The sequence below is a fragment of the Sceloporus occidentalis genome, unplaced genomic scaffold, assembly GCF_023333645.1.
Source record: "Sceloporus occidentalis isolate IW3139 unplaced genomic scaffold, rSceOcc1.0.p SCAF_1, whole genome shotgun sequence".
Classification (NCBI taxonomy): Eukaryota; Metazoa; Chordata; class Lepidosauria; order Squamata; family Phrynosomatidae; genus Sceloporus; species Sceloporus occidentalis.
In genome coordinates this window covers 65,162,180-65,180,574 of record NW_028316981.1, presented here as the reverse complement: position 1 = coordinate 65,180,574, position 18,395 = coordinate 65,162,180, and the positions used below count along the sequence as shown (strand labels likewise).

The 18,395-nt window shown below is 40.8% G+C and overlaps 1 protein-coding gene across 1 annotated transcript in view; it reads left to right on the top strand.

The window, feature by feature from the left end:
• PPARG (peroxisome proliferator activated receptor gamma) overlaps window positions 1-12,376 on the top strand; it is a 96,832-nt gene extending 84,456 nt beyond the window's left edge. The window contains exons 6-7 of the mRNA XM_089499021.1: window positions 3,746-4,196; window positions 12,001-12,376. Of these exons, the coding sequence (XP_089355147.1) occupies window positions 3,746-4,196; window positions 12,001-12,248 (699 nt within the window). The 3' untranslated portion in view covers window positions 12,249-12,376. The remainder of the gene's footprint in view (window positions 1-3,745; window positions 4,197-12,000) is intronic.
• The last annotated feature ends 6,019 nt before the right edge of the window (window positions 12,377-18,395 follow it).

Here is an 18,395-nt window from a genome sequence, read left to right as displayed (position 1 = left end):
AAGCAAAGTACATGGGGAAAATAATCATTTTTTTCACTCCATTTCCCAGATTCCCCCACACTAAAGTCCATTGAGGTGTTAAGAACTCATGGACAAACCCTTTGAAACAGAATAAATGAGGGAATAGTGACTTGTATGGGACCAATGTGGGTTTCTTACATCCAAATCCAATGCTTTAGTAACTATCCCAGACATTGTTTTTGTTTTTAAGTTATAGAGTTATAGTGCAGAAGTGCAATTTCACTGCTTCACTATAGCACTATGCCACTTTTTAAAAATTTAAAAGTAAAAGAGAAGGGAAATACAATTCTGATATGTCTTTGAAATACAAAAAAGAAAAAAGAAACCCAGTGTTGCAGCTGGTGCCAGATATTGCCACGAAATAGTCTGGGACAACTGAAATATTGCTTGGATATTTTCAAGAACCCAAGAACAAAAGCAAGAAATACCACAATCCCAACACATTTGCCCAACCTAGAGGAGCTTGAGTGGGAATTTGCATCTGGTCTTGTCTGTCATTGTCCAACATGCCACACTACTTTATTTTTTGGATTTGCAGAAATCTAGTATCCATTCTGAATTCCAACTGAAATGAAAATAGTGCTTAATGTCACATAGAAGCAGCATTGTAATTCAGTGGCTGAACATTTTTTAAGGATTGCTTTAGTTGTGTATTTCTGTCTGGCAGGGGGATTGGACAAGATGACCCTTGTGGTTTCCTCCAACTCTATGCTATGTATAACTAGTGCATTAGTTTATATCCTTCTGTTCCTCATGTAAAAGAAACTCAATTGTTATATAAAAAGAAACCTGTTTAGACACTATTATTAAATAATCAATAGTCAGTATTGTACCGTAATCTGTCTGTAGATGAAGAGTCTGACAACTTGAATCCAAGTATAGTGTATAATTTTGAAGAACTAGTGCTATGTTTTTGGTTGCAGTGTTTTCAAACATATTTTGTGCTAGTTATGTAAATCGCTAGGGCATCTGTCAGTCATTTTGTGTATGGTGTGCTTAGTTTAACTAGTTAATTTGGACCTTGTGAGTGATTCTGTGAAGTTTGATCATCACACTAATGTACTGTTCATGCAATTTATATAGGGTGTGCTCATGGGACACTGTTTGCTTCAGAGCATTCAGGAACTAGTTGCTGGGGTAGAATTTACTAGCATAAAACTATAAATGAAAAAAACCAACCCACTGTAAAATTGTCTGGCTTTATCGAGTTGACGTTTGAAAGTACTACATCCAGAGTAAATGCACTCATTCAGTAAATAATGAGTAAAACTTTTATTATTATTTGTACTGCAATGGACTTTGGGCTCTGAAACATCAAAATGTTTATGATAGACACAACTGAACATTACATTCATCCTTTCAGTTGTGGCCACATCTGCATCACATGTCAATGATTACTAATGGTCAAGTCGTCAGTACCATCTGAAATTACTATATAACCAACTTCTCTCTGGAATGTACAGTACAACTCTCTCTGTCACATCAAAATATGCTCTAGGTTACAGAGTCCATTTGAGCTTCTCCAGTTTGGACTGGTATGTGTCTTCCTGCAAGACCAACACAGCAATATTGCAGGAATGGGTGTCTCTAGCTGAAGCATTTCTTTGCTGATCCAGAAAATCCTGAAATCAAAACATTAGTTTTACACTTTCATGGCTGTTGTGAAATAATCTTCATCCCACATGATTCCGTTGCTTCAGCATATGTGGACTGAGGCTCACGTCTTCAAACAGATCTCTGTAATTTGTATCATTGTCCTCATCCCTGTTTCAGAGCAATGAATAAGAACAGATGTTATTAACTGTGTGTTATTAGCTGTGTGTAAGCAAATACTAAGCAGACTCCTTGGGTTGTACCCAGTGCTGTCTATACACATGGGGAAAGTGCTTATCATTGTACAAGGTAGGGCATCAAGTTTTCTCCTTTCCTCCCTCCCTGGACTGTAGCCCCCTGGGCCATGTCCCATATGATTTCATAGGCTCCTCTAACTTTAAGGAACAACTTTTTCAAGTGGCAGCAGTGAGGAAGGCAAACTGGGATGAACGGGATGCCCTTTCTTACACTAGTGTAAGCGCCAGCATGACTTCGAGCCCTTTAGATTTCCTGGGTTGTAGTGTTTATCATCATTCATTGTTGGTTATGCTAGGGCTCGAGGGAGAGGCAGTGTAACAGCATCTAGAGAATCTGTATGCAAAGGGATCTTGTGATACCTTTGAGACTGAGTGAAAGAAAAAGTTGGTAACATGAGCTTTTGGAAAACTCAGGTCTACAAAAGCTCATGCTACCAGCTTCTTTCTTTCAGTTAGTCTCAAAGGTGCTACAAGATCCCTTTGCATACTGATTTTCTAATGTAACACAGCTGTGTCTTTGAAAACTTAGAGAAAAACAAGTTGCCCATCCCAGTGATACTTCAAAGCTGCTGTTAGATACTACTTGATGTTAAAGCCAGTTACTTTGAAGTCTAGTTTATTAGAGTGGGTTGAGTATTGTAGTTGTGCCTCCCATTCCTCAGTAGGTTTCACTGCAAGTACCACGGGTTTTTAAGGGAGTAGGATGAGCTTGACATGCATATTCTTTAAACAGTGATCACAAAGATCATACAAAATTGTATACCTTAGATCAAGTTCAACAAAAGGAACTGAGTCCAAGGGCTGGGGAAGGGGCAGATATATATATAAATAAATATGATAACAACAATAATGATAGTGTATGACTTGGCCTTGCATCAAGCACATTAGTTTTTCAGTGATAGTTGACAGAGATGGGATACAAACCGCCGCTTTGCGGCGGTCTGCCGCCACCGCCGGTTAGTCTGCGGGGGAGCCGGAGCCTCCACACGGCGCGGCTCCTGTACAGACTGAAAAAGAAGCTCCAAAATGGAGCTTCTTCTTGAGTTGCGTTTGCGACGTAGCGAGGCGCCAGGGGCGCACTCGCTACGTCACAACGCCCGCGACGCGTACGGACGCTCAGCGTCCGATACGTCAAGATGGCGGCGCCCATGTAGAAGGGGCGCCGCCATCTTGTACGTATTGAATACGTACTAGGGTTAGGGGGTGCGGAAGCACCGCCCCTTCCTAACCCTAGTACGTATCCTATATGTACTAAATGGCGGTATGTATCCCGCCAGAGTCACTAAATTTGAATTCATCAGGTGATGTCAAAACCAGCCATTACCTAATCAAGCCCATGGAGGTTTATGCTGAAAACAACTGGTTTGTCTTAAAGATGCCACAAAACCTCTCCCTCCTCCCCTTCTAAGTGGTAAAGTTCAAATGCCAATACATACAGAAATCACAGCTGAAAGTATATGCGAATGTAGTAATAGCGTTCCAAAATTATGAAGAGAAATGTTCCCTGTTTTTAATTGTTTGTGCTTTTATTTTCTTTAAAAACGTTTATGTTAGGGGAAAATATGTCTATGTTTACAGGACCAAAAGCCATTTTATTTTATGGAGGAGTTTGCAAACTTTCCCAAAAAGTCTAATTTCCTTGCAAGGGAAAATATTCAGGCCTTGTTTGTATAAGTATTCTGCTGCTGTTTATTTTCATTATTCTCTGTTTATTTCCCAAAATTATCCCCCAAATATGTCAATGGACTATATACCTATTCTTTCCTAGCCTCTTTTTGGTCTTCACCCGGATTTCATCCTTTCCACTGTCTCTGTGTCTGCTGTCTCTGTGTCTGCAAGGAAGCATTGGAATCAATTTATTTTTTATTTTTCAGCCATTTGTCATCTATGACATGAATTCCTTAATGATGGGTGAAGATCAGATCAAGTGTAAACATCTGGCCCCCATGCAAGAGCAGAACAAAGAGGTGGCCATTCGTATCTTCCAGCGTTGTCAGTTTCGCTCAGTGGAAGCTGTTCAGGAGATCACAGAATTTGCCAAAAGCATTCCAGGATTTGTGAGTTTAGACCTGAATGACCAAGTAACTCTCCTGAAATATGGTGTCCATGAAATCATCTATACGCTCCTGGCCTCCATGATGAATAAAGATGGTGTTCTTATATCCGATGGACAAGGATTCATGACTCGGGAGTTCCTCAAGAGCCTCCGAAAACCTTTTTGTGACTTTATGGAGCCCAAGTTTGAGTTTGCTGTCAAGTTCAATGCACTGGAATTAGACGACAGTGATCTGGCAATATTTATAGCTGTCATTATTCTCAGTGGAGGTAAGTGTGACATAGAATCATAGAATCATAGAATCATAGAATCGTAGAGTTGGAAGAGACCACTAGGGCCATCCAGTCCAACCCCCTGCCATGCAGGAAATCCAAATCAAAGCATCCCTGACAGATGGCCATCCAGCCTCTGTTTAAAGACCTCCAAGGAAGGAGACTCTATCACCTTCCGAGGAAGTGCATTCCACTGCCGAACAGCCCTTACTGTCAGGAAGTTCCTCCTAATGTTCAGGTGGAATCTCTTTTCCTGTAGCTTGCATCCATTGTTCCGGGTCCTGTTCTCTGGAGCAGCAGAAAACAAGCTTGCTCCCTCCTCAATATGACATCCTTTCAAATATTTAAACAGAGCTATCATATCACCTCTTAACCTTCTTTTCTCCAGGCTAAACACCCCCAGCTCCCTAAGTCGTTCCTCATAGGGCATGGTCTCCAGACCCTTCACCATTTTTGTCGCCCTCCTTTGGACACGCTCCAGTTTCTCAATGTCCTTTTTGAATTGTGGCGCCCAGAACTGGACACAATATTCTAGCCAAACTCAGCCTGCCAGCTAGATATTTTGGCCCACCATATATTTAGAACTTCCTGTTTTTGCAACTGCAGACTGGAAATGGAAATAGGAGTTTCCTGAATTGCTGGTGCCTTTCTGCACACAGTTCAGGAGCTGCCTTCAACCTGTTGGATCAGAAGTTGGGCAGACTTACCTTGAGAGCTTCATAGCTCATACTGTACTCATATTTGACAGATAGGCTTCCATCCTCTGTGGTCTTGATTAATAGTATATGTTTTCACTGAGTTCAAAAAGGAATCACAATGTTGGGTGAAGGAAAGCACAACTGAATGAAAAACCCTGCAGCACACATGGAGCAACATCTGGGTCAGGATGCAATTGATGTGGTGGTGGGGGAATAGGAAGGAGTGGGGAGGCAAATATTACAGATGTTCTCAGCGCAGGCATCCCTACCCTGCTTTGTTCCCTGAATGTAGAAAGTATCTGCCTTTTAACTGCTAAACTGGGAAAATGCCCTTCTGAAGACATTATAAGCATCTTCTGTTATTTATACAGATTCTTGACCAATAGGACTCAGGCTCAAACTGGGAGCCTTTGGGCCTCAGTGGTGAGCCAAAAATATGCCCATTAGCAGCATCTTTCTAGGCAGCTCAGTGCCCACAGGCCCTGGCCAGTACCTTGCCTATTAAGGCTGGCCATTGGGTCCTCTTGCACAGGAAAGAAATATAAGGCCCTGTTTACATGGCCTTTTAGTACGTCCTGATGATGTACTAGGGTTGCCTGGGAGCATAGTTTTTAGACGCTCCCTAACCCTAGTACGGTGCCAGGACGTCAAATGACGCCTAGCGTTCGCACATCCCAGCGCGCTTGTGACGCTGCAAGTGCGCCATCGGCGCATTGCGGCGTCACAAGCGCGCCGCATAAAGAACCCGTCTTTTAAGGGTTCTTTTTGCTCCACGGGGCAGCCCTGCAGTCTGGCGGCTGCGGCTTCCCCACGGAGCAAACTAGGGCAGCAGGAGACCACCCGCTTTGGGCAGTCTGTATCCCGCCTAAGAGATCTTCCTGTTCCACACAGTCCTTTTCTGAGCACAGTCCTGTATTCTTTCATTGTCCATTAATCCAGATGCCTGTTGTTTCTCAGTCCTATTTCTTAGTTTGTCCTTTGATTTTGACTTACATTTTGGTTATGACCCTTAGTTTTGACTCAGGGTGCATTAACACTGTAGAAATAATGCAGTTTGACTCCACTTTAACTGCCGTGGCTCCATCCTATAGAATCCTGGGATTTGTAGCTTTGGGAGATGTCAGCATTCTTTGGCAGAGAAGTCTTGCAAGAAGACCTTGTAAAACTACAAATCCCAGGACTCCACTGGATGTAGCTACAGCACTTAAAGTGGTCTCAAATTACATTAATTTCTACAGTGTAGCTTCACCCGCAGACTGCTGCTTACAGGGCAATGCTGATAATTCTACCAGAGAATATAGTGTAAAAATTACTTTACATCAAGTCACACTGGTGGTCCCAGAATTTTCCTAGAGACTCTGCAGCCTGAGGATTCTGGGAGTTGTGGTCCAAAAAAGTAGCTTTGTGCAAGTTCTGACCATGAGTAGCAGCTTCTGCTTAGTATCTCCAGCAGAGGTCTCATTGTTGATCCCTATAAGCCATCCAAGTGCAACATAAAGGTTTCAAATAGGTGTATTTTGCAAGTCCATGCCTATTAATAGATAGAAAAAAGTATTCTGCTCCATGGCCTATGTTCCAAATTGTTTTCAAGAACAGCCTTATATAAAGGAGAAGAGTACAAACAGTGAAGCAAACACGACAATCATGGCCGGACAGTTTCATAAATGAAAGATACGTAAAATGCATTTTTTTCCTCTCCATCATGTGTGTATCTTTACAATTTCCTTCTTCCATCACTGGGGTGGCAAAGGGGGAAAGAATGGAGGGGCAACCAGTCAGGATGACTGACAGGCAGACCATAAGGGCTGTTGGCTCCTAGATTGATGTACACTGGGTGAGGGAAACACAACAAGTTCACCAAGTAAAAATGTGTGGCCAGTTGTGCTGGTGTCATTTTGAAGTGCTTTGTGGTGCATGTGATGTTTTTAAGTTCTTTGTGTGTGGGGGAGCCCTTATCAGGGTCATTGTGGGATGGATCCCTATGGATCAGAAAAATACAAAGTGAAACCAATTTTTTTCGTCAGTGTAGAAGCAGCTTTAGACTTTGAAGACCAGGGTTTGAATCTCTGTTTGGCCATGGAAACCTTCTGTGTGACCTTGGGCAAATCACATTCTCTCAGCCTCCAGCAAAGGCAAACCCGCTCTGAATAAATCTTGGCAAGAAAACCCTGTGATAGGCTTAAGGTCACCATAATTCAGAAACATCTTGAATGCGCATAACCCAACAACAATTGACAAAGCCTTTTAGAAATGTTTTTAATGTTGTTGGTTTAACTTGTCAGCTTTGCTTAGACTCCTACTTTATGGAAGGAGAATTGACCTAAGATGTTCTTCCCCTTCTGGATCTGAAATATTTTGTGGCTATTCATCTTCACATACATTTTACAGTACAGTAATTTGTGAACCCTGGATTTTTACCAGTACATGAACAGTTGATCATAAACTGGGGGGAGGGGGTTGGTCCCTCTTAAAACAAACATACCCAAGAACCTCCAGGATCTCAAAGTTTCTTCCCTTTAAAAATGATATTTTGGTCTTCTTAGAATAATGGAACACAACTTAATCATATGTAAAACTGATGACAAACCTCTCTGGACCTGAAAGTCGATTTGTGGTACATTCATTAACCAAGGCCCACAACTGCTGAGTCACACCAATAGTACGATAAGGGCTCTCAGCCAAATGCCCATTCTTACTCTAAATGACTTTCAGTAGCATTTGCTGTTAGAGATAAGAAATGCATAGGAATTTTGCCTGTGTACATAAAACATAAACTCATTCTTATGATCCTTTTGTCAGTAAATGATTAACAGGAAGCATGGTTAACACAGATTTTTGAAGAATGGAATAGGGTTTCACATTGAGAAGAAACACCCTTCTACATCTATTTCATCTATTTCAGTCCAACATTGAATCTTATCACATAATCTGTAATGTTTCAGAAGTAGTTTCCATTCTATTGATGTTACAGTAGTGGTGGTCTTAGTATAAGGCTGTTTTTGTGTGTGAAAGAGAAAGGGAAAATGTGCATCCATTTTTAAAGGTCTATTTTTAATGATCTAGCACTTGTCTGCTCCAACATAACTTCAGATTCCAACTATTGTTTCATAATTTCAAGGAAAAATAATGTTTGAAAAATCATGACGATTGTAAAACTTTGTGGGGTCACAACCACAAGATGGTATTGACCACACAACACAGTAATCCAGGATTCAGGGGAAGCTGGCTCACTATGCACAAACATGCTGGTGTGTGGTACTTGCTCACTCCCTCTTTACTCTGTAGATTGATTTTTATGTGCACCTAGACTCAGCTATCCAGTCAACAATGGAGAAATAAGTAACAAACAAACACAGAACAAACTTCTTTGGTTTCTTTCCTGGTTGACATAACATGGTGAACTTATAAGAAGGTTCAGCCATGGTGAATTGAGCAGCCATATTACTTGTACATCATAAGATCGAATTTCCCATAGATCTCCGGAGTGTACTGGCCCTAGACCTGCCCTAACATTCCCCATTACCCAGGCATTATATTAAGATGCCAGGTGGCAGTTTCCATGTGTGACCGACTGTGCCTCTGGCGTCAGCACCGCTGGCATGCACCACTCATTCTGAGGTCAGAACAAGCTACCCAGCTTCGATCAAATGGCTGGGCACCTTGTTCTGATCTCAGAGTGAGCAACATGCACCAGCTGAGGCAATGCTGGGCAGCATAGCGAGACTCATTGAAAAGTGCCACTTGGTATCACAACTGAGTGCTCAAGATCTTCTGGGAAGATCCAGAGCAAATGGTGAGGCTTGTTACACTATTTTAAGGTGGGTTTTGTGCTGAATTGGGTGGACATCATCTGGAGAGTTTTCATGAGAACCAGGAATTGGGTCATTATGACTACTTGCCATGGGAACGGGGAGGATGTTTTATTTGGCCTATGCGGTTAGGGCCTCAGTCACTTTTGTGATTCATAGGATTGGATTGTAAATCCTCACAGAACAAGTTCAGCCCACATATCCTCCTTTAAATTGAGAGAAATAGTTCTGATCTGATAGGCTTGATTTTTTTCAAGTTCCTTTATCTGTAACAGTGATGTAGACACGGGTCAATTGACTTGAACTCAAGTCAAACTCAAGTCACTTCAGTATCTCGACTTGGACTAAACTTGGCAATAAATGATGCACTGACTTGACTGGTGACTTGTATATTTTTAATGATTGACCTGCTGGCATCATTCACTTCAAGCAACAAGCAAGACTCACCCCCTGTGTAGTGGATGCATTTCTCAGAGGGGAACAGATAATGTGTTAGGCAATGGGCTTGAGATGGAAGGATCATTCTAAAACTTTTGAAAGGCTTTAGAAGGCTTTTCTGATGTGCAGCAGGGACAGGCTGACAAGCAGACATCAAATGCCCCTCAAACCCATTGCTGTTTTGGGTTTGCTGTTTTGTTCCAAGAAACATGCCCCTCCTCCTTTTTTCTCTTAGAAGATGGCTCCCAGACTTGAGACTTGACTTGAGACTCAACTTCAAAGTATCTTGCAAGGGCTTGAGACTCAACTTGAGACTTGAAGGTAGAGACTTGAGACTTCATGGTGTGACTTTGGTAAAAATTACATTCATTGTACTTGAGTGAGGAAAATGCTTAGAAAATGTTCATATACTGAAACTGCTATATCCAAACCACTACTGAAAGTAAATTTCATCAGCTGCAGTGCAACTGAACTACTGGATTTATAGAACTACATTTTTATCCTCTCGTTTTTGAGGAAGATGAAGAAAATGCTACAGAAATTGCCTTTTTCTTCACAGAGGCTCTTGTTCAGAGCTTTAAAAACCAGGATAATTCCTCTTTAGAAATCAAACATTCTGTGTTAGCCTTTTATTAAATTTCAGTACCTGATCCCTTAATTTCTGGTGTATGGAGGAGCTTTAATGATGTGGTTATACGTGGCAATTTTAGGTTATACTTGTTTCTTTCCTTGTACTTATATCTTCCAAGGCTGAATATTAGTATTTGGGCCCTAAAGTATAAATCACTTCTCCAAAGTGAACGTCAGATCATATTAAGCCAATGCTTGTACAGGCCACTCTGATGTGGTGTACGCCAGGGGTGTAGCTATGGGTGTGAGGGGTGAATTCATTGTCACCTCAAATAATAATTCTGCCCCCTCAAATGAAATTTTCATTATGTCTCCAAACTTCTAGTGTTGCAGAGAGTAAGGCACTGAAAATGGTTCACACTTAGAACTCTCATATTTACTGTGTTCACTTTCCCTTGGTAATTGTGCCTCCCTCTTTTCTTTGGATGCCTAAACTGCATTTCTAAATGCTCGACTGAAGTGTTAAATTACTGAAATGCTACAAATTTGGGGACTGAAGGAAAAATGCATGGTGGGGACAGAATTCCTATGTTAGGCAGTGGCCTCATCCCACTCCCCTTTCCCTTTTGGCACACAGTAACCCCAAGCCTGCACTTTGAAGAGTCCTAAAAGGCCTGTCTGTTTTGTTGGATGGCCTAGCCATCATTTTACTTATTAACTTCTGTTTTGCTGCATGCACACAATGGATTGTGGTAGTCAGGATGCCATTCCATGTTGCCAAGTAAATTTAAGAGATTATACATTAGCAGCAGAGGCAGCAATAAGTCATTTGCAATTGCTGTTATAACATGAACAGTCTGCACAGTTATAAGCAGCATTTCACCCTATATTCAGCTCTCACGTTTGTCAAATTTTAGTGTTTATTAGTTTAAGTTCAATGTGGAGCCAATGAAACCTTTGGAAAGTTTGGGGATTTTTTTCAGGATGTGCACTAAAGCAGGGGTTGCAAAGGGAAAGGACTGATATGTTGGTAGGGTTTGCCTTCAAAAAGCTTCAAATAAAACTATATACATAAGGAAATGGCAGGTAACAAATGCAGTGAAATATGTGAGAAGTGAAAGAGATGAGTGTATGTATAAACAGAAACGTGGGAGGGGAGGGGAGGAGAGTAATTGATCTTACAGTGCTTGAATTCCCATCTACATGTCTCTTGCTTGTGAAAATCTGGAGAGTTTCATTGATACAAAATACTCTCGTTTATTTATTTGATCACTTACACTTAAGTGCAAAAATTAATTTAGAATATCCAAAAGGTCAAGTATTTAGGGAAGTGAACAAGTTGTCTATAATGGTTCCAGTAGCCAGTTGCAAGAGCTAACTTTGGATAGTTGAGCAACCTGAGACCAGAGTTCAAATCCTTGCTCTGCCATGGAAATCCACTGGGTGATCTTGGGCAAACCCCATTCTCTCAAACTCAGAGGAGAACAAAGACAAACCTCCTTTGAACAAGCTAGAATCAACTTGATGGCACACAATAGCAACAAACCAGTACCCATTAAATACTGTACCTGCCAATAAGGTGTTTGACAGGAAGGGGAATGTGAGACGAAGGATCTTGTTTCCACCTCTGACTCCTGAACAAGTGATCATGCAAGAATGGCAACAGTTGTGATAGTGAAACAGGAGATTCAAGGCAAGAAAAACAGAAATGCATGAACCCTGGTGTTGCCAAGAGTCTCATAAATGCATCCTACAGTCAGCTGATTTAAGTGCACTTCATAGGAAAGACTGTACTGAAAATCAGAAAAATCACCACAAACCAAATTCTTAGGGAAAATAGTGGGATAGGAAGCCTCAACCACAAATTTTAATGAAAACATCATCGTCATCCCCAAAAATAGATGAAGTTCTTTAGAAGCACCACTTCCAGAGAAAATGGCCAGAGTGGAAGTATTTACAGAACTGTTCATCTTAGGTCTAGGAACTGTTTTGGTCAATCCCCTCTAATACGTACTGCTTCAAGAAATGTACAGTCCACTTCCCAACAAAGCTCGCCCTCCATCTTCCTATAGGACATAACACTTGATTCAGTAAAACATTCCACCTTCTGTAATGAGCAGTTTTTATATGATAAAAATTTACAAATGCCTCTGCTCAAACTTTGTTTATTTTCAAGTACTTCAGTGGTATTGTCTTGGAAATCCTGCAGAAGCATCTATGAATATAGTTAATGTGTGTGGTTGTATCCAAATTATTTACATTTTGTTTTGTTCCATTCACTTTTAGATCGCCCTGGATTACTCAATGTGAAGCCTATTGAAGATATTCAAGACAATTTGCTGCAAGCTTTAGAACTCCAGTTAAAGCTGAATCACCCTGAGTCATCACAGCTGTTTGCAAAATTGTTGCAGAAAATGACAGATCTCAGACAGATTGTAACAGAACATGTGCAGCTGTTGCAGATTATAAAGAAAACCGAGACAGATATGAGCCTTCATCCACTCCTACAAGAAATTTATAAGGACTTATATTAAGGGCCATAGAATTTCTAATCCACTGACATGATGTACGTTCTTCAAATTGCACTATTTCTTTGAAAGGGAAAATATTACATGCCAAAGAAATTACTGTGAAAGAAGCATTTAAAAAGACAGAGCTTTACCATTATAGATATATTTTATGCCTATTGTTTATAAAGACACATTTACCATTTGCTTTTAATATTAAAACGTCTATATAAACAAATTGTTGGCAGTATTTTCCAGATTATTTTTTTATTTGTCTGCTTGTTTGTCTGATTAAAAATATCATTGAAGTTGGTTAGCTGTGCAGTTAACAAAATTCAGTTTCACAATAAATAAATAAAAACGCCCTTGCTCAGACAAGCTTTCTGGATATTTTAATAGTGGTGTGCAAAAAAACCAGTTAAAGATTACTGTATTGTCCCAGGAAGCACAGATTAGCTACACGAGCCTTGGTTTCTTTTTTCATCCATGTTTAAATTCATGCAAAGAAAGAGAAAATGGCCCATTAAAAAGACCCTGAACCAGCACGTTGGGGCCATTTGAATGTTGGAGTTGGACTCCAGGAGACCAAGGTTGAAATGCCTGATTTTGGACAAGTCATATTCTCAGTCTCAGAAAGGCAAATCTCTGAATAAAAATCTAGCCAAGGATAGGTAGTCATAGGATAGAGTTGGCTTCAAGGCGCACAACAGTACCAACAAGCTAAAGATCTACAAATGCCAAACATACTTTGACTTAACTGATTTTGAAGGTCAAGCTACTGAAGTGTCATCAGGATGCCTTTTCCCACTGCCAATTATAGTTATGAATTATTATTATTTCATTTGAACATAGTATGAGCAACAAATTATGAATATAAAACAATACATGCCTACTATGTGCTACAGGTTCCTTACAGCATAAGCATTATACTATAACACTGTAATGTGGACTGTTTACAAAGGGACCTTTTAGCACCTTTACAACTACAGAGCAAAAATGTTGTAGCACAGTGGTCCCCAAACTGTGCTCTTTTAAGGGATTTTGGACTTCAGCTCCCAGAATCCCAGACTATTGGCCAACATGGCTGAGGCCTCTGGGAGCTGAAGTCCAAAATCTCTTAAAAGGCACAGTTTAGGGACCACTGTTGCATAAGCTTTTGTAGACTTAGGCCTACTTCCTCAGATGCATCTGAGGATGTAAACCAGCATTGGAGGAAGTAGACCAAGTCAACAAAAGCTTCTGCTACAACATCTTTCATGCAGTCAGTCTCAGTGGTGCTACAAAATCCCTTTGTATACTGATATTCCAGACTAACACGTCTATGCCTCTGAATGTAACATGGACTGTTTATCTGTTGTTGCTCCTACATGTTATGTACTGATTCCAACTGTTAGTTTCACAAGCAAGATGAATGGACCTACTCTGATAAATGGCTTGCCCCTAGTGGAAATTAGCACATGACCATAAAATTGGGTTTGCTTTTCAGATTGCCTCCAAGATTGAAAACACTGTGTGAGGTGGCAGCAACATGCATGCTCCTTTTGATCTTGGCAAAACTGGCAATGGGATCCCTTCATGTGATTGCCCTCGAGCAAACTGAATGTTGCAAAGCAGCAGTGACTTTTATGAGGGCAGATTGTGCATGTTTCCAACTATGTTATTCAAGTTAGGCACATTGTATTTACTGAGCGACAAGTTGGAACAAGTCAATTGTTTGGGATTGTGAGAGAGGGGAAATTGTTATGTGCTGGGAATAGGTGGTGACATTTACTACCTCCTGAACTGAAAATCCTTTTTTTTTTTCTTTTTGATGTTCAAAGAGGTTGCTCCCATCCCCAGCTGATCAGAGGTGCCTTTGCCCTTTTGTTTTGTGAGAGAAAATTGAATGGTGAAGTTGAGCATCTGAGCTAAACTTGAAGCACAAGAAAAGGCATAGCCCTTTCCCTCAAATTGCAGATGAAGTGGCTTGGAGATCTTTCCAAGGAAGGGGGTATTTGGAATGGGAGTATTTTAGGTGGTGTGGGTATATTTCAGTGCTAGGAATCATGCAGTCCTCTAGATGTTGGGTTACAGCTCCTGGCATTCTTCACCTGCCTAATTATCCTTGGCTATCCTAACTATATCTTATTGGGATTTGCAATCCAAGAAAATCTGGAGAGCTGCATGATTTCTACCCCTGATGAATACGATGTGGTGACCTCCCAATCAGAGACTTCCAGCTGTTTGCAGAGTTCTAAGGAGTGCACAAAGAAAAGTAGAACATGGAACTGCCTAAAGGCTCTGGGGGGAAATGAATCTCACAAGTCCATATTTGGCTAGAAAGTGTCTGTCATCTTGTGGCTGAAGATAGTAATGATTTTAACTAACTAAAATTAACACATATTGTGTGGTATGCATTAAAAGCAAAAAGGAATTCTGAGATGTACACCACTAGGGTCACATTAGCATCCACATCAAGTTTCAAGGGTCTAAGTTTTAAACAAAATGGGCAATATGGAGCCTACCAGATGTTGTTGGAGTGTAGTCCTCAGAAGTCTTAGCCCAATGGTGAAGAGTCCTGGGAGATGCAATCAAACAGCATCTGGAGAGCTTCACTTTCCTCATCCCTGATCACAGAGCTCTCTCTCTCATTATGATACATGTTGGAAAGTTAACAACATCTGTGAATGTTTCAGCTAAGACTTGGGTATGGTACAGATTTTGTATAAAGCACAATTTTCTAGAGCATATGATGAAGGACAAAGACATTCAACAGGTTGTTTGCTGATGTTTTTTAAAAGACATTTACCTTATAGTAGCTTCGGCTTTCTTAGAAATGAAGATGTTTGAAAAAACAGACATTTAACTATTTTGAAATTTTAAACAGAAATGTGTGTAAATTCCTAGCTATACAATTACATTTAAGACATATCAACATTTGAAAAGGGAAAAGAGAAGAGTTTCACAGCAGACTTTTGCTGTGTGTTTCAATACACCATACAACCACAGCAAGGAATCGAAGACATTTTCTAAAACTCCTACTGTTTTCTCATGTGAAATATTATCATAATTTGGGTTGGAGTTTAAATATACGCTGTTTCTATGGGATTTTATTTTACTTTTTAAAAAAGAGTTTGCTCTTGTCAGTTTCTAAGTAGGCTATGTTATTTTCAGAACCTCCAGGGCTTTGGTGAAAATGTTCCAAGTCGTAAATCACTGGCTGCTTTGTAATCATGAGAGCAAACAAAAACATTTTATAACATGCAATTAACTGAAATGTGTATGTATGCATGTGTGTAGCTCTTTTCTTTTTAAAGAGCCTTAGCATGAGCCTACCATGCTGTGGGAGTGCAAAAAAAAAAGTCTCCTTACAGTTTTTCATACTGAATTATTCATTGCTTTGTTTTTCCAGAGGAACAACTATTTCATGGAGCTCAGAGACATAGTCCTGTTGGTCTGGAATATCAGTATGCAAAGTAGCACCTTTGAGATTTACTGTGTAGAAGAAGTAGCATAAATACTCCACGCATCTGAGGAAACAGACCTAAAGCTATGAAAGCTTATAATTAATAATTAATAATTTGTTTTATTTATATACCACTATTCCAAAGATCATAGCGGTGAACAGCAAGTAAGCTAATTAGCAAGTAAGCTAATTTGCCCCCAACAGTCTGGGTACTCATTTTAGCGACCTCGGAAGGATGCAAGCCTGAGTCGAGCTTGGGCCCTTTTGCTGGTCTTGAACTCGCAACCTTGTGGTTTCGAGTGAATGGCTGCAGTACAGGCATTTAAACACTGCACCACCAGGGCTCCAACCTCTTCTACACAGTTAATGTCAAAGATGCTACAAGATCTTTCTGTGTGCTAATACTTCATACCGACATTTCATGAAACTGACACTTTGGTGCTCCCCATCTCTGTCTTCTTGAAAAGAGGAACTGATAAACATGTCCCTGCTACTCAAGTTTTTAGCACATCTCCCATGGATAAATAATCACAATTATTTTATTGTCTTGTTCCTACGCAACTATTAGCAGGCCCAGTATTTGTAGTTGAGTTTCCAAATAATACTATCAGAATAAAAAGTCCCAGTAGCATACTGATGCTGGATTTCAGGCTCAAGGAGGAATAGGAGATGGAAACAAATTGGAGCTAATGACAAGCCCCTGTGTGCCAGTCCATGCCCTCTTGGCTTGTGGGATGGGGACAGAGCTCTACAACAAAGAAGTGAGCAGTGTAAATGATTTCTTGTATGTCGGTTTCAGAACTTCCAAAGAGGGGAGTATCCTATTAGGAGGAACTTCCTGACAGTAAGGGCTGTTCGACAGTGGAACATACTCCTTCAGAGTGTAATGGAGTCTCCTTCCTTGGAGGTCTTTAAACCGAGGCTGGATGGTCATCTGTCAATGGGGATGCTTTGATTGAGAGTTCCTGCATGGCAGGGGTTGAACTGGATGGTCCTTGTGGTCTCTTCCAACTCTACGATTCTATGATCACTTGCTTCCTTTCACAAGCTTTGAAAATGTACAACTCCTCATGCGGTTGCTATTTGGACAAACTTTAAGGACCCAAGGAAATGCTGGTCTTGCTGTAATTTTGCCTGTAGTTTGCTGTTAAAGGAAGAAAGGGCAGCTTCACCTCACTCTGTAATCAAGTTTATCAAGTTCCCTTGGCCCTATCTACAAGTGATGTAGACCAGTGTTTCTCAGGCTGATGTGTGGGACTGGCAATTATTATTTTTTTTTACTCCAATATGTCAATATTATATTTGTGCCCATTGGTTAAAGTTGTTTCTTTCATTTCTGGAAACTTACCAGGGGCCAGCACTCTGAGTATCACTGAGGTAGACAGTTGCTCTCTGCACCATGTATGCCTCAACACAACCCACCTTGTGTTTTGCTCTATGCGTGCCCTTCTCTTCCAAGTGGTAAGATGCTTTGGAATTCTAGTGTTTACCCAGGATTTAGTTTCTTTCAAACAGTATGATCAAGCTCCAGGTTCCAGGGCCACTTAGCTGCATCTGGGACCCACTGGGACATCCACAAAAGAAAAAAAAATCCCCCAAATACCCCCTACCCCCCAGAGCATAGCAAACCTAAGCCAATAATACATGGAAAGTTTTAAGAAAGGTTGTTTTAATGAAACTTTTAAAATAATGACTATTCTTACTCTTTTTCTTTCTTTTCTTTTTTAATTATCCAGGAGGGAAGTCTGGAGGGTCTGCAAATATAGCCTTGGAGCTTCATAAGGCCACAGGCCGCATGATCACCACCCCTCTCTTTGAAGGCGGTCATTGGAGACTTAATGCACACCCTCCAACTGTTGGGACAGTCCCAGCTATTCCCCTGTCATCCCACTTTTTCAGCTGTTTCTAAAATGTCTCTCTTTTCTCATTTTCCTCCTTAGTTCTCAGTGTACTTCAGTTGCTCAAATTAAGTTCAAAGTCTAAAAGCAATTGCACTCAACTCAGCAGATAGGGGTGGAGAAGCAGAGTGGGGAATCTTGCCCTTCCCACTAGACTCAGGCAAAAGCAAACTGCTACAGACTCTCCTAGCTTGTGTATTTTCACTCGTTAATAACCTTTGCCATCTTGACCATGCTCTGATGTTGCTTGGCCACACATGTCCCTGTTTTCATCTGCAAAATATTGGAGAGTATGTAAACATACTGATGTAAGGTTTATTTACACATTGACACAAGCTCTGCATGCTAACACACCAACAGATTCCTCTCCCTCCTCAAATGTCTAGGGAATCTATAGTACTGTAAGATTCCCCGTTGGCAACAAAGTCAGTTCTTCTCCTTCTTTTAAGATCCTCTTATAGTTTAGAATGATGCACATTTCTATGCACATTTACCTCATGTTGTCTGTGGAATGGGAACAGAGATGCATCATCTAGATAGTCCAAGCTAGTGTACATGGCAACCACTGTGTCCCAGGAGTAAAAAACTAGGTGTACACAGATGCCCATGCATGACCTTCTTGAGACAGTCAATGACACTCCTAGATCTGTCTCTGGTATGTTCATAGAATCATAGAATCATAAAGTTGAAAGAGTCCACATGGGCCATCCAGTCCAACCCCCCTGCCATGCAGGAAATCACAATCAAAGCATCCCCGACAGATGGCCATCCAGCCTCTGTTTAAAGACCTCTAAGGAAAGAGACTCCACTCCCCTTCGAGGAAGTGTTCCA